This window comes from Tympanuchus pallidicinctus, unplaced genomic scaffold (assembly GCF_026119805.1).
Source record: "Tympanuchus pallidicinctus isolate F22 unplaced genomic scaffold, pur_lepc_1.0 scaffold7, whole genome shotgun sequence".
NCBI classification, from domain to species: Eukaryota; Metazoa; Chordata; class Aves; order Galliformes; family Phasianidae; genus Tympanuchus; species Tympanuchus pallidicinctus.
This window is the reverse complement of record NW_026294791.1, coordinates 20,321,865-20,337,848: the sequence shown is the minus strand read 5'-3', so window position 1 is coordinate 20,337,848 and position 15,984 is coordinate 20,321,865. Positions and strand designations below refer to the sequence as shown.

Below are 15,984 nucleotides of genomic sequence, written 5' to 3'. Positions count from 1 at the left end.
GAGCTCCAGCAATGTCTCCAAATGGCACAGTAGAAAGTTTCAAGCCTTACATTCAGCTTTTCTCTTTTAGCTCCTGTCCTGGAAGACATGTAGGTTGCTTTATTATTATTATTACTATTATTTGATGGAATAAATGATTTGTTTGTATCTTTATGAACAGAACTTAAAAGCGATTTGATGATTAGATGAATTGGAATTGACAGAGAGACCAATTTGTTAGGTTTGTATTAAAACTGTGGTAAAAACTGGCTTCTAGCTTCCATACAATTTAATCAGATAAAAAATATCAGTGACTTTGTAAAAACACCCATAGAGTCTGTTTAACAGACTTACAAATTATTTTTTCCCATAATAAATAGAAAGATGTGTTTACATTGCCTGCTTTTGCTTTTAAAGCATCTCATAAACATTACAAGACAATAATTCACAGCATTCTGAGTAGTCTGGCAGTTTGCTCACTTTATAAGTATAAAAACAAGGAAGAGAAACTTGATCTCACGAAGTTTTTGGTGCACAAGTCAATATGATTTTACTTGCTGCATGTCCCATAAACACATTGAATATTTATGATTGGGACTCATTAAATGGGTGAACAAATAAATGGCCAATTATACACACCATCAGGGTAGATAACGCATCTGCCATGCACTTGCAGTTGTTTAACAAGAATTTGCAAAACCTCCCTCTAAAGCCTGACTCCTTCGCCAGGGGGCTGCCCAGCAGCACAGGGCTCCTGGCTATAATGCCCACGCCTTACAAAGTCACCGCAGAGTTTTGCCACAACAACCCCAGTCTCAGGAGAATCCTGAAAAGCCGTCCCCTTTCAGCACTGCTTTATCATCCGAGTCCAACCATCATGATGAACCACACAAAAGAGCAGATGTTGCTTTACAGCCCTCTGCAAATATCAAAACCAAAACTCCGGCAGACCTCAAGAGGCTTCAGATCCAGCCCACGATGGAAGAACTTGATTTTCTAAGAGCCTTGACATATCAAATATCATCTGAGCATTCAGGTGGGAGCCTGCCCTCACACCACAGACTGCACCTAGGCTGTAGTGAGCACCGAGGGCACAGCAGCGTACCCCTATAGGGCCCACGGCCCCTACCCACCTGCATGACATGGGGTGCCACAGGACTGAGGTGCCACAAGGCACAGGGCTGCAGGGCTGGGGTGCTGCAGGGCAAGGTGCCCCACACCTCCTCTGCCAGCCACGAAGCAGGACTTGGCCACTCAGAGCCAAGCTGAGCAATCACCCAGTCATCTGCCCAACTTTATTCAGAAGCATTACACTTTTGGCTAAGCGGCTACAACCTGGAGCTGTCTCCAGCCTGCAGGCTGGGCAATAAAATCCTTTGTCTGACAAACCCATCACAGAGGTTTGCTCACACTGTCACTCGGGCATAGAATCCCAAGCACATTCCCAAGCCTCCTTTAAAGAATTAACGCTTGCTTGCTTTGCCATCCCAAGAGTGTTTACAGAGCCAAAACAACCGTGCTTGCAGTACACTGTGCAAAGAGGTGATGACATCAGGAAGATAGGTCACAAGCTTGAGTTTATAGTCATTACACTTACATTGGTATGGCTTTTCATCCACTCGGTATAATCTTATGACCCCACAACTTTACAACCCTCCACTCTCTGGGTTTCATAGCACCTCTCCACTCCGGGTTAATCATTTCTCTGTCATTATCTGCCAAGAGTTCTTATCTCTTCTGCTGTCACTTTATAACAGGGCCTTCTTATCAAGCTGTACTAAATCACGTGATGGGGCCAAACCTATCACAAGTTCCAATTCTTCTGATTAGAGACTATCATGAAATGGGATACATGGTTTACAGCAGGTCACTAATGCTGGAAAAAGTACAGAGTCCACTGAAAGACATGCTTGTTACTTTCTGAATTCTGGGATAATTTTTTTGTTGTTGTTCATCACTCCGACTTTCACTGAGGGTTATTATAGCCTTGGTCTCAAGGCCAGAAAAGTTTACAGGCTGCACCTCTTCCGTACTCAATGCTGTACACCTTGCACCCAAGGGTACTGTATATTTACACTCAATGATGTCTTCTAGTTCTCACACGGCCATCATACAGGAATCTATAAAACATGGACTTACATCAGTCGGTAAGTAACAGTTTTCTGTTTTGATGACTCTGCGTAAATATATGAGATTGAGGCTGCCCAAACCAAAAAAATCATTACGATTGGGCAAGCAAACAAAACTGATTAATTTACATGTGTTTTTAGGCAAATGAGAACTTTATGACGCTATGTAAAATGAAAGTAAACAGCCGATGACTGAGTGAATGATTTTTTTCCTGCAGAGATAATGTGATTACCAAATTTACCATTGGACCATTAATAGTATTTTTAAATACTATAATTGCTAATTACTAAGAAATTGCATATGCGCGTGTGTGTATCAGCACTGGTGAAAAGCATGAATTGCTACCGGCCTGACTGTTGTTACTGAATAAAACCTCAGGAATGTTTTCAGGGTATTTTTGTTGTTGTTGCAGTTCTGTAAGTAACATGGGTGTTAAATACAGATTCTTTTTAGTATCTAAAACACATACAGATATTCATTTAGTAGGGATGGGCTGGATAGTGAAGGTCGGTTGATACCTCAGAGCAGTGAAGAAACACTTTCAGATATGGAACAGCACCCACTCGCTCTCCACTGAGAAAGCCGGCTGGCGCAGGTTGCTCTGGCTTTCCAACACGAGGGATCTGTGCCCCAGCTGCCCAGGGCTGCAGGGGCTGTGGTGAAGCCCCAGCAGGGCTGCAGATGGCATGCCAAAGCAGACTGCTCCTACATGGACTGGGAGGCTGTTCTGCCTGTGCAAGGCAGCTCAGCCACGCCACAGGCTCCACAGCCCCTGGCTGTGCAAGGCTGTGCCTTGGCACGGCAGTTTATGGCAAGGATGAAAAAGGGAGCTTTGGCCCAGGGCCCACGTACCTGGGATCACTACCCTCTTCTTACCCCAAGGTGCGTCACTGTGTGCAGGCAAGGCACTCGTCCTGATGCAGGGTGTGATACGGGCCCCTTGCCATCAAGGCACTGCAGCGATGGAAGGTGCAGCAACAGCTGCAGGAAGTACCCTCAAATCTAGCTGAAATCTGATCTTGATCTCCTAGGTTGAGCTGCTCCTTCTCCAGAGAAGGGGAGGGTACCTATGGACAGGTTCCCACTTGGGACCCAGCTGTGCCCCGGGCCGTCGGCCCCCAGGAGCTCCTTGCTCACCCCCTCCTCCTGCTCTACACCTCCCACACAAGGGCCATGCCCGACATCACAGCACACTTTGCTGGGCTGTGAATGAATGGCTGGACGATAATGTGCTATAACAGTTCTGTAAGGGTACCCATCCACAACAGCAGAAGAAGGAAAAATGAGACATTCCTCTCCATCATACTTACACCAAATGTATTTAGGGTTCTCTAAATCATGTAGATACGAAGGACAGAGGGTCGTGAATTAGCAAAGCCCTGTTGTCACCACACTTGCACTCATGTGCCATACTGTGGTCATACCAGGTCAGATTCCCTAAGCAAGGCGCAGGAAAAGCAAATCTGAATCCTGTGCCAGTCTCTGAAATCCTAAGTGCTCTGTGTCCAGGGCAGGACTGTTGTCTTGTGTGGCACAGCACTGCCACAGCTCCTGGTGGCTTTCCTGACAAGTCTAACCTGATGTGTGTACCCTGAATACCACGTGCCCTTAGGGTTAAATGTAAGGAGGAGCAGGATCCTGCTCTTATTTGCGCTCCCTTCATGGAATAAGCACAATCTGCACAAATGCCAAGTAGACTAAATGCCATCTCTGGACTTTCCCTTCTGTCCAGTCCTTCCCAGCACATCCTTTGCTCTTTCCTCCCCACACCAAAACAAAGCAGGTGGGTGTGTGAGGTGCTCCTGTTGGGGGCACTTGTGCATGAACAGCCAGTGCTTATCCACTGGGATAAGTCAGTCCGAGCAGCAACATACCACTGCAAGGATGAGCCTGCTGCCTCTTGGCCTTGTCCAGTTCCCATGAACACCAATAAAACTCCTTCTCTCATTTAAAGGGGAGTGGATCTGCCCCTCAGAGAGCAAACAGCCAGAATGGAGCTGACACCTGCTTTTAGGTTTACAGTCGTGTAGTAAAAAAAAAGTGGCTGGAATTCACGGGATCTTACTAGAACATCACATCTTCCAGGTGAAGATCATCACACGGTCCTCTGGAAGTGCCTTGATTTTTTTCTGGTTGGATTCCTAGGCAGCACAAAGTCACTCAACCAGCTGGATTTTCCTCCAGTCATAGAGCTGTCTTAGCATCCTTAGGGACACTGCAATTGGTGTAAGCATGACTATATGACAGAAATACCTATATACCTATGACTATATAACAGAAATAACTGTTTCATTAACTTAAAAAAATAGTTGCAGAGCAGGACAAATAATCTCCTTGCAATTTCTTACTTTGAGGCTTTTCAGCTTGTGTAATACTTACTGCCATCTTAATTTTAATGTCATCAATGTAATCAAAATTCTGGTTAGAATTTACAGTATTCTAACCAGTGCTGTCCAGTTTGGCAAGGTTTATTTGTATGGATTACCACTATTAGTATGCATGTATCATGCACTTTCACATCACTGGCAAAGACCGCAAATGCTGTCTTTACAAGTTTGGATGAGGATTCTGGCCAGCAGAGCAAGCAAAGCTTCCACGGGAATGAGCAGAGGTTGAGTGCAAGGCAGCTTTTAACAGTGACATCTCAATGCTAATCTTGACTTCTACGCAGTTTTCCCCTCCTTAAATATTTCTGCCATCATTATACTGTAAGTGAACTATTCAGAAAAGTGGCATATACACTTGGTTCTCTTCAGTCTTATAAGGAAGTTAAATTTTAAATACTCAAATACATGGAGCAAAACAACAATGATGATGCCTGTGGTTTCCAGAGGAAAAGCCTCCAGTCACCCATCCATGTGGGCATCTAGGAGGTCAGCTCCCAGCCAGTCCTTAACAGGGTGGCAGGGAAGAATTACCTGCAGCAAGAGCTGTGCCTTGCTGTGGTGAGGACAGAAATGTTACTGAAGTGTAGAGTTTACTCTCCTATTCCACAAGTATTGCAGAGCTGATATGTGCATCAGTAGGTATAAGATATATTAATACATAGTTATAAATAATGGACAGCCTTGCATACATACACAATCCTTATCGAGATTTCTCAATACAAACCTCGCTATTTTATCTTTCCATGGTTTGTTTTATGATTATACACTTATGTGCGGAGAACCCTTAGATGATACATATGCATCTATGAGTTCTGGGTTTGCTCATGATAAAGATCAGCTGTTAAATTACTTTTTGTAAATAAAGTTTGCAAGCTTCAAAACATAATCACTATTTGGGAGGGGAGGGGGCAGGAACGGACCTAAAACATTTCCTTTTTATTTTTTTTATTTTTCACCAGCAGATCAAGGTCAGTTGCCTCAGCAAAAGAAATTTCATTTTTAAGCCTGTCTGTGCAGGATAGAAATCAATTATCTCTTCTGGTACAGAGGCCAGCGCTCAGCCCTGACAGGAGCCTTGCTTTATACACAAATATATTTGGAGTACTTCCAGACCAGGCTGCAGCCTTTGTAACTAAGATGCTCCACGCGCAGCTCCAAAGGGGCAGCGCAGCCGAGACAAACGGACCCCACCGGCAAAAAAACCAAATACCTGGGTGGCTGTTTGCACCCAGGCGGTTGGGCCCGGCCCCGGCGGGCAGCGCTGCCGAGCACCCCTCGCCGCGCCGCGCCGCCCCGTGCAGGGCTGGGACTGCGGCTCCGCTGCGGGGCGGGCGCAGGGAGGGGCCCGCTGCGCGTCCTCGGGGCGAGGACGTTTTCCCTCCGCGCGGTTAGCGGCAACAGGTCCGAGCAGTGCTGGGATAGATCGCGCCTCCCCTACGAAAGGCATAGCGTTTAGCGTTAAGAAAGAAAGAAAACTAGCATGTTTTCTACTTGCAAAACCGACTCTTTGAGTGTGTTAGGCTAAAGGCTGGCTTGCGCCGAAGGCTGGCTGCCGGTGCCGCCGGTGCTGCCGATGCAGGGAATCCCCCCGCAAGCTCCGGGCAGGGCTCGCCTCTCCCGAGGCGCCCGGGCCGGCCGCGCTGCCTCAGCCCTCGCCTCCCCTCGGGCCCCGCAGGAGCGCCGGCAGCCCTTTCGGGGAGCCGCCGGGAGAGCCGCTGCCCAGAGCCGTCAGGGGGCACCGCGCTGCGCCCCGAGCCCAGCGGGCTGCGGCAGGACGGGGTGCGGCATCGCAACGCCTTCCGGTGAGTCACCGGCAATAAAAGAAAAGCAATCACGGAGGTGCTTTGCCACCCACTTGGCCCGACGCGCTCCTCGCCCTGGAGTATCCCGCAGTTTCGCATCACCCGTCGCTGCCAGGTGTTTATAAGGTAGCAGGGCGTTCCAGCGTGCAGCAGTAACCTCGGCCGGGCGTTAAAAATAGCTTCTCGGTCAATAATTGACTGCTTGGAAAAGGCTCTCCGGTTCGGACCGGAGAGGATCGGCATCTCCGCAAGGCAGCAGTGATGACTTGCAGCAGGAAAAACGCAACAGGCTTTGGAAAGTGATCCTCTGTGGTGTGCGTTTTGCTTCAGAAAGCACTGCAGCCCGATCACTGTCTCTGACTTGCTGACAGCGGATCAAAAACATTACGGAAAAATAAAGCATGTTTTTGTGCTTTCTGCCGTTTTCTGGAAGAGACAGTTTGCTTTCTAAAGCCTGAGCTGGAGGCACTAACAACCTCCGCCCAACTGAATCCCTAGGAACCAAAAGTAACGCTCCTTGGCTGTGATGAGAGGAGCTCGTGGGCTGTGCGACTTCGGCGGTTTCAGGGAACTCTCCCTGTCGTACCGTGGGGGTAACGGTGATGGTAGGGATGGCAGGGATACGGCGGGGGTGAAGATATGGGGTAAGAGATGAGAGGTAAAAAAAAGAAAAAGAAAAAGAAAAAGAAAAAGAAAAAGAAAAAGAAAAAGAAAAAGAAAAAGAAAAAGAAAAAGGAATAGAGCCTGTAATAGATACATATATCCTGGTATAAACAATCTCGTAAAGTTGGGAGTGAGAAGTGAGTGAGATGAAGCAGACGCAGCATTACAAATGTTGCAGCTGCAGAGGGGAGCTGCTCACGCCGCTCAGTCACACGCTGCTTGCCCGGGGGCACTGCCCGTGTATGTCCGGGGCTGGGCAGCGTGAGGCAGCGTGGGGCAGCGCGGAGCGGCACGGGGAGGTGTGCCGCTAGGGCTGGGCTGCTAGGGATCGCTTGGGCCAGCTCCGTGGCAGGGACTTCACCCACAACTGTCTGAAGGCACCGATATTGGGGAGAGATCCTTGAGATTCACTCTGGGGCTAAAAACGTGATACTCGGAAGAAAAGCTTGCTTGCTGGGAACATAAACCCAACCTTCTTCGGGCCACTTTCCCCCGCAGAGGTGGCAGGGAGTGCTACCTGCTGCTCAGATCATCGGGGATGGGGATGTCTCTGTGTGTGCAACATCAGCCCCAGTTCTGTGGCCTCTTTGAAGCCGTAAGAAATTGGAGCTTGAAGTATCGCTGCACAGAACCCTCTGCTTTCTAACAGAGAGGTGGAAGAAGTTTCAAATTATTGAAAATCAGTCTGTGTGGTTTTTTTTAATGTAAATGAACATACATTTAAATAGGGAAGTGTAAAATATTCCAGGTCTTGCTCCTTGTACTAATCAAGGCTGCTGGAGGCTCCCCGAGCCATCATCTTTTATAATTATAATTACACGCGTCAATCAAGACCTTCAGGCAAAGTCAGAACAAGGCAGGCAAACTCAGGAGAGAAATCACGTTTAAAAAAAAAAAGTTTGGAGAACTTGGTGAGGAATGGAGAAGAGATTAGAAGAAAGGGTAATTAAGGTTGCTCAAGGCAATCGTGAGTGCTAGGACTCCATGTTAAATTAAACATAGCCACAAGGGACCAGGTATCATTTATAATGTGTACTGCCCTAAACTGTTACTTTGGAGAAACGTGGATGTGTAATAAGCTTTCCAAAGTATGTCCATCTGTAGCGATGGCTGGCAGAGCAGCTCTGCAGCGCTGTGCTCGTCCAACCCCTGCCCGGCAGAACAATGTGGAGCCCATGAGTGAGACCAGAGCTCCCGAGGCCCGCAGCCAGGGCCGGGTCCGGGGTGAGGGCGTTTCGGCCGTTCTGCCGGGGATGCCCGCGGGGCTCTCTGCCCTATTTTTCGCCCAAACGCGGGGGCTTTTCTCGGAGCAAAACTCACGAGAGCAGAGGCACGGGGCGCCTCGGCGGGCAGCGTGACCGAGAGGGGAGGGAGCGGCGGATCCCCGACGGCTCGGCGGGTCTCCCTCTCGCCGGGCCCGAAGGCGCGGCCCCGCCGAGAGCGCGGCCCCCGGCCCGAGCTCAGAGCTTCGAGCCACGAGCCCCGGGGCTGGCGGCCGAAGGAGCAGAGCCGCCGCTGCGCTCAGCCCCGGCCAGAGCCGGGCAGCAGTCGGGAGCCGGCCCGGGTGACGCCGCATGGCGACGCCGTCCCGACGGCTTGTTTGTGACTGAGGCCGGGGGGAGAAGCTCCCCAGCGGCCGCACGGTCTCGCCCGGCCCGCTCCTTACCGAGGCACGGGCGCACTCCCTCGGGGGCTCTCGGCCGCCCTGCAGAGCACCGCGCTGGTGCTCCGCGGCTCGTCACGCATCAGCATCGCGCTGCAGGAGAACCGCTAGGGTGTGAAGTTACAGCTTGAGAAATAACGCGATGACATAGACCGAAACTTCCCTGCCCGGCTACACGCCGAAGGGGAATGGCAAAACGTAAGGAGCCCGTAAGCTCCGAACTTGGGTCCAGCGCTCTGGGTCCAGCCCTACAAAGCTAAACACCCTGCACAGAGCGGGAAAGACGGAACTCTCTCTCTCTGTAGGTTCGGGGTCTGCACTCAGTTAAGCAAAGCTCTCCCCGTCGGTGGATGAGAAAAGTTCGAACTGTGGTGAAAATGGCAGACGCGACGCACTCCGGCCCCACTCCCTTTCATTCATCACAAGCGGCTGTAAGTTCGGACACGGGTCCGCTGCTCCGCAATCTGTCCTAGCCGATGGGAAAAGCGGCCCACCGCCGGGGACAGTTCCGTGCCTCACTTTCAATCGGAAGCAGTTTTCTGCTTTTAATATACAGAACGGTGACTGAAATCTCAGAGCAGCACGGGCGGGTGGTCTCGGATGCTCGCAGAGGTGACAATAGCGCTCAGCCCACACCGCCCGGTGGGGGCGGCCAGAGCCCTCGGTACCAACCGAACGGCCGGGACGGGCGGGGCAGCAGGGCAGGCGGACCCCTGGCCTCAGCGCGGCTGTGCGGGGCTGCTTCACACTGCGGGGCCGCCCGGCTCCCGCTGAGACGCCCGCTGGAGAGAAACAAGTTATAACGCGGGGAGCAGTCCCGCTCGCCGCACCGTGAGCTGGAGAAGGGAAGCTCTTGCTCAAGCGATGGCTCGGCTGGGGCATCGGATTTTGTGCAAACGATGCAACCGGCACCGATAGATTTCGCAAGAAGTTTTAGGGAAAGGAGACGCTAAGAGCCAGAATAGATAGGCGAGCTCCCGCCCTCTACATTCAGGCTCTGGGTCAGAGAGGCGGCAGCGGGTCCCGAGGGCCGGGGTTCCCCAGACGCCCAGGTTCCCGCTGCCCGTCCCCCCCCGCCCCCCGCAGGGAGACAGGCGAGCGCCGGGGGTCCCGCGGAAGGCAGAGGGGAGCTGCAGCGGGGTGCGCGGCGGGCCGAGGGCTGTCGGGCTGCTCTGGGGCGGGCGGGTTTGACTGCGGCCCGCAGCCCGGCCAACAAGCGGGCGGGGGGCGATCACGCTGTGTGCGAGCGTGTGTGTGCGCGTGTGTCGCGCGGGGGTGTCCTCGCTTCTCCTCCGCCGTATTGGCTGTGAGAGCCGTGTCGGTGCCCCCCTTCGCCGAAGCCCCCGCGGCCTCCGGGCTCCGGGAGCGCCTCCCCACGGGTCCGGGGCGAGAGGTCCCGGCTCGGCACCTCCGCACTTGTGGCGGGGGAAAGGGGGAGGAGGAGGAGGAGGGAGGAAGGGAGGAGGGGACCGGGGGTGGGAACCCTGTCCAGCGGCACCGGCGGCGGCAGAGCGCTCCCGTGCACTGCGCCTCTCCGCATGGATCGGGGCGCCGGGCTGCCGCCGTGCTGAGCCCCGGGTGGAGCTGCTGCGGGCTCCCGGGGTCGCTCCTTCCTCTCCGACACCCCCCGGTCTTCCTCCTCCTCCTCTCCTCTCCGCCCCCGCCCCCGCCGCCTGCAGACCGACAACCGCTCCGCGGCTCTCCCGGCCGCGGGCACCCGGCGGCGCTTCCCGGCGGCCGGGGCCGCTCGGCGCTCCCGCTGCAGCGGGGCAAGGGCCGGCGCGGAGCGGAGGGAGGGAAGAGGAGGACGAGGAGGAAGAAGAGGCGTCGGCCGCCGAGCGCCCCGCGGTCCCGCTAAATCTGTGCTGCCGTGTCCAGGTGCCGGTGCCGCGGACAGACACGGAGCCCCCAGCCCGGCCCGCAGCCGCCCTGTCATGCTGCCCAAAGTGGAGACGGAGGCCCTGGGACTCGCCCGGTCGAATGGGGAACAGGGGCAGATGCCAGAAAACATGCAAGGTAAGGGGGGAATTGCACGGCTCTCCCCCTCCGCGCACGCTCGGCTCCCCACCCCTGCAAACCGCCCCCGCGTCCTGCCAAAAAAGTTTAGGGCTGCCGCCCGCGAGCTCCGCCGAACTCGTGCATTCGCGGCTCGGGCACCGAATCACCGGCGCTGGATCGCGGTAGGGCCCGGCCGGGAGGAGCGGCCGCGGCGGTCGGGAGCCTCGCCCGAGGGACACCGGCACTGGCGTCCCATCCCCACTCCGCCCGAAACTATCGCCAAGTTTACGGCGACGGAGCAGCGCAGGACAGTCCGGGAGAACAGCCCGCGTGCCAACCGCAGGGCCCGAGGGGACAGCACAGGTGGCAGCGGCCGCGGGAGAAACTTCGCCCGGAGCCCCGGCGCGCGTGCACTGTTCCGGGTTCCTCCGCGGGCGACGGTGGGACGCACGAGCTGGAAGCGCCTCGCCTGGCCGGGCCGGGCCGGGGGCTGCGAGGATCGGTTCCCGCGGCCCCGTGAAAGGGAGCTGCCCGCTCCGCTCCCTGCCTGCCCCGAGCGGCGGGTCCTGCCCCGCGGCTCTTCGGAAGCCGTCCTCCGTCCTCCCGGGAGCCCGCAGGGAAGTAGGGGTGGGTTGGGCCGGGAGCTCGGAGGTGCCGGAGGCGGCCCGCCCGCCCCTTTATTCGCCCGCAGAGGAGGCTCCCCACCAAGCGCTCGGAAAACCCCTGCTTTCCCACTACGGTTTTTTTTTTTTTTTTTTTTTTTTTTTTTTTTTTTCCTGCGAGGAGAGAGAACTCGGTCCCAGCGCCGGGTCCCGGAGCGGCGGCCGCGGGAGCAGAGGGGAGGGCCGGGCTTCTCTCCTCCCCCGTCCGCCACCACCCCGCGTCCGCCCCACGCCGCTGGCAGGCGGTGACTCCGGCTGTGCCGAGGCCGCCCCGAAGCCGCTGCCCCGGCCGCGTGCCGGCGGGTTCATGCCCCGGCGCGCAGCTCCCGCGGCCCCCAGCAGGGCTCCCCCGGGGCGCTTCGGGCGGGCTACGGTCGCTCCGCCGCCCGCGACCCGCGGCAGCAGCGGGGCTACCGGGAAGGAGGCGACGTCCGGAGCGCCGCCGCTGCGCGCCCGGCGCCTCCCGCGACCGCTCGGGAACCCTCCGCCGCCGCCGACCCGAGGTCCAGGGAGGGAAATCGGCGGCGCCGCTCGGGACGGGCTCGCTTTCCGTGAATCGCCCGCCGGAGCGGCCGAGCGGGCTCTTCGGAGGGAGCCTGACTCGAGCGACCGCGCTCCGCGCCCGCCTTCAGCCCGACGTGCGCCCACCGGGCGGCTCCCCGGCCCCTTCCCAGAGCGGCCCGAACGCCGGGCGCGTGGCCCCCGACACCCAGGGACGCCGGTGCCGAGCCGGGACCCCCTCCTTGCCCGCGCCACCGGGGCCGGGCGGCAGCGCCGAGCCTGAGCGCGACGCCGTGCCCGGCTGAGGCAGGTCGGAGCTGCGGGCAGCGCTCCCGCTGCGGGTCGGGGCCGGGCTGCGGAGCGGAGCGGGGGGCGGCGGTCGCCCCGAGCCCACGAGCTCCCGCTTAGCAAGTAAGTAACTTGACTGCAAAGCGGCACAAAAGTGCTGGGCTGTAAGATACGAGCCTAGGCTAAGTAAATATTTGCAGGCTGATGTTGAAAGAAAACTTTAAAGGAAACAACTGAGTCACTTTAAATACGGCGGTGACGCTTCATCTTTCCATTGCACTTTCTTAAAGCCCGTTCCCGATCACTCTCGGATTTAAACGAACTCGTTAAGCTTGCGGTTCCCTCAGCTAGGCGCTGAGTTAAGAGCACTCTGTGAACATAAATACTGAGAACTAAGCGTGAGGAGCCGAGGGGTTTGGCTTCACCTGGTCAGAGCCACACGGTTTTGCTGTTGGGCAAAAGTTGCACACTGCAGTGCCAGCCGTACTCTGAAACATCGAACTTTCTGCAATACTTTCTGCTGTACTTTAAAGAGAACTGTTCCTCTAGAACAGTAGCAGAAAAAAAGCGAGTTGTTAACGTAAATCCTAATAGAACGTGCTATTTCTCCTCTTCCCAGTGTCTCAGTTTAAAATGGTGAATTACTCTTACGACGAAGACCTGGAGGAGCTGTGTCCGGTGTGCGGAGATAAAGTGTCGGGGTACCACTACGGGCTGCTCACCTGCGAGAGCTGCAAGGTGCTGTACTCACTGCTTCATACAAACAGAAGTACAGCAAAAAAACTTTCAAAATAAGCAAAAAAAGACAAACTAAGGCAGTTAACAGTTGGGCTTATTTCTAATGTGTTTCTTGCTAGATTCTCACGAAAAATTAAGCACCAAAACGCTGTAGGATTAGAAGTGTCTTTGAGAGAACTCATTTGCACAAAAGGGAAGAAACAATGTGGGCTGTTTTCGGAGCTTTAGTGTTACTTTAAAGTGTTTCGCTGTTGTAAAGTGACGTAGTTACAGCGTAACTTTTACTCCTAACTGTCCCAAATATCGATCTCCGTTGATTTAGGTACGCTTAGGCTATTTCTTTTCCCGGAGGACAAAGCCAGAGTCTCCTCAGCACAGCTCACTTTCACAGTCTCATGCAGCTGTACCATTTCCCATCCCTCGGTGCTACACGGCACATTTCTGTGACGGTGGTGACTCGGCTGTTCTTACAGCAGCCAGACACTGCCAGAGCTCACCTGACACAAAGCTACAAACGTATGACTTGTTTTCAATCGTTCCTTATTTTGAGAATAACGTTTTTGTAAAGGTAACTGCCTTTAACTACTTCTGAATTAATTTATCTGCACGGTTTTGTTACACTCAAGTTTAAATATCCATGAATTTATGGCGTGATCAATTTGTCAGGTAAAAATTCGCGAAGTTCTTTACAGCCATCTAAGTAATGCACTGTAAGGAAGCTCCACGGCTTGAACAAAGCAATTTAAAACACTTAGCTGCACGGCAAAACTAACTTGGCACATTATATTTTCATTAAAACAAAATCAATGAGAATTGAATAACAAGCACTTATACCTTTAGCACACACCACTGGATACACATTCACCAGAGGTATTCTGCTTGTTTTCATCTTTGCCACAGTGTTCCTACTTATTTTACAGATAACTGCTTTGAAGGGAACACTTATTTTACAATTAAGTCATGCAGAAGGAGCTGCCCAGCCTCTCCTTCCACACTGCCTACAGCCTCTTGCTAAGCTTTGATGCAAGCCCAGAAGGCAGAGCCCTAGCTCAAGAGAAGCTCCTGTAGGGTCTGGTGCTTCTTTCCTGACTTTCATTTAAACCCAACTGCAGAACTGTGTAAGAAGAGTCTGACGAATATGTTACAATGCATTCTGTGCAATGAAATGCTGAAACACACCATTCAAGCAAGAGGGCTGACTTTCCTATCTCCCATGCAGGGATTCTTTAAGCGGACGGTGCAGAATAACAAGAGGTACACGTGTATAGAGAACCAGAACTGCCAGATTGACAAAACCCAGAGGAAGCGATGCCCTTACTGCCGATTTCAAAAATGCCTCAGTGTTGGAATGAAACTAGAAGGTAAGAGCCCCAGCCCTGCTCACACCAGCTGCAGCAGTACCCGTTATGATAAACGCTGGTTTATGAACATTATGCTGTATAGCACAGTTTTAAAGTTGTAGTAAAAGGTGGCTTGTGTTCAATGAGACTGAGGCTTCCTATAACAAGAAAATGGTAAAATGGTAAAAAATCCAAAAACTTGCCAAAACCATACACTCCATTTTCATGTATGTACGTACTTGGATATTTCAGTACTTCCAACCTTGCAAATGAAAGGTTCCAGATAGTAGAAATTAGTTCTGCAGCTTTAGAAAAGGATTTAATTTAGATTACACTAAATATGTAAGAGGCATCTCGGTTTTGGACATTCTTTGTTAGAGTGATGTGATCTTATTTCTATTTTATCCAGGTTCCTTTTATAGTATTATCTTCTGATAATATGGCACAAAAAGAGAGACAGAATATACAAGTCCTTTCTTACAGCGACTTGCTTTTGGGATTAAGGACCAAAAACTTCTAAAGTTATGTCCTGTATTTTTCGTGGTGCTACACCTGAGATGTTATCACCAATGGAAGAATAAGGACTTCAAAGTATACTTTTTTACTTCATTTGGCTCTGTCCTGTACAGAGAGGAATGAAGAGGATACGATGCCCTTTGAGAAAAGAAAATGAAAAAATGTCACTGAGATTCAAATGTGAGACTCAAGTTGATTTTAACATTGATAAATAAAATAAACTGAGATTTCAAAGCAGAAAGCATTTCTACTTAACCAAGCACATCCTTCTAAATTCCTTATTCTTCTTTTGTGCTGAAATGGCATTTACCTGAGACACCTAACAAGGAAGAATCAGACCAACAAGGGATACAATAAACCATTAAGGGAGCCATAAAGGACAAGCCCCAATCACCTGAGTTTGGCAGAGGAAAACTTCTGCTATAACTGAAGATCAACAGAATAATCAGCCCTCTGCAATCTGATGAATTCAACACTGTTCTGTCTGCCCCTAGCCTCAGCTACCGCTGATGCTGCACTACACATCCCAAACCCTGCGCACATATCCAAATTCAAGCAGTAAAATAACCAGACGTTGGGAGTCATTTTCCCCTTGCTGGCAGAGAACAAGGATAAATGGCATAAACTACTTTTACCTCCTCTCAATTGTGGGCAATGGTACAGGTGCAATTTTTGTGCTTCTGTGATTGCATGCAATGCACCCTAACTTCTGTAGGAGTTACACCAAGAGCATTTGCTAATAGAATTTGCCATGTAGCTGATAATTCTGGATACCTGGAAGGACACTGTGCATGCAGACTTAAAGTTACATTTGGCAGCACTGTGATTTAATTAGTTTTCTGCATTTCACTCAAAACCAACATTCAGCAGCATTATTAGGAACATTTTGACTGTAGACGTAAGTAAGGTGCACGTAGTTTTAAAGGTGCTTTAGAAGTGTACTGTGTACTGCAACTCCCTTGGCTGTACACCCATACAACTTCTTTTCCTCTCGTTAGAGAATTGTTAACAACACGTGCTTCCGTGACTGTAAATACCTGTGACATTTATGTGTGTATTTCCCTGATAGTGATATATATATATATAAACAGCCTTAAAGCCTTAAATCTTGTTCATAAATTACCATGCGCCAAAAAATGAAGAATCATTAAACGTTAAAGTCCTTATGATAATGCACAGTATTATGTGTATTCAGCATCCAGAATAAATTTTTAATGTCCTACTAATCCCTAAGATAAAAAGCTCAAGAACTTAACCTCCAGCAATCTCAGCAGTGCCCACATGTCACCCGGCTGTCAAAGGTCCCTCTCGCAGTGT

The 15,984-nt window shown here is 52.1% G+C and overlaps 1 protein-coding gene across 3 annotated transcripts in view; it reads left to right on the top strand.

Annotated features, from left to right (window-relative positions):
- Window positions 1–1,845: 1,845 nt before the first annotated feature.
- NR5A2 (nuclear receptor subfamily 5 group A member 2) overlaps window positions 1,846–15,984 on the top strand; it is an 87,003-nt gene continuing 72,864 nt past the window's right edge. The window contains exons 1-4 of one of the 3 annotated variants that reach the window (XM_052666007.1): window positions 1,846–2,126; window positions 10,503–10,640; window positions 12,693–12,811; window positions 14,031–14,172. In XM_052666007.1, coding sequence (XP_052521967.1) covers window positions 2,060–2,126; window positions 10,503–10,640; window positions 12,693–12,811; window positions 14,031–14,172 — 466 coding nt within the window. In that variant the 5' untranslated portion in view covers window positions 1,846–2,059. Of the gene's footprint in view, window positions 2,127–10,502; window positions 10,641–12,102; window positions 12,197–12,692; window positions 12,812–14,030; window positions 14,173–15,984 lie in introns of those variants that run through there. The other 2 variants (XM_052666008.1, XM_052666009.1) reach the window with 2 other exon arrangements.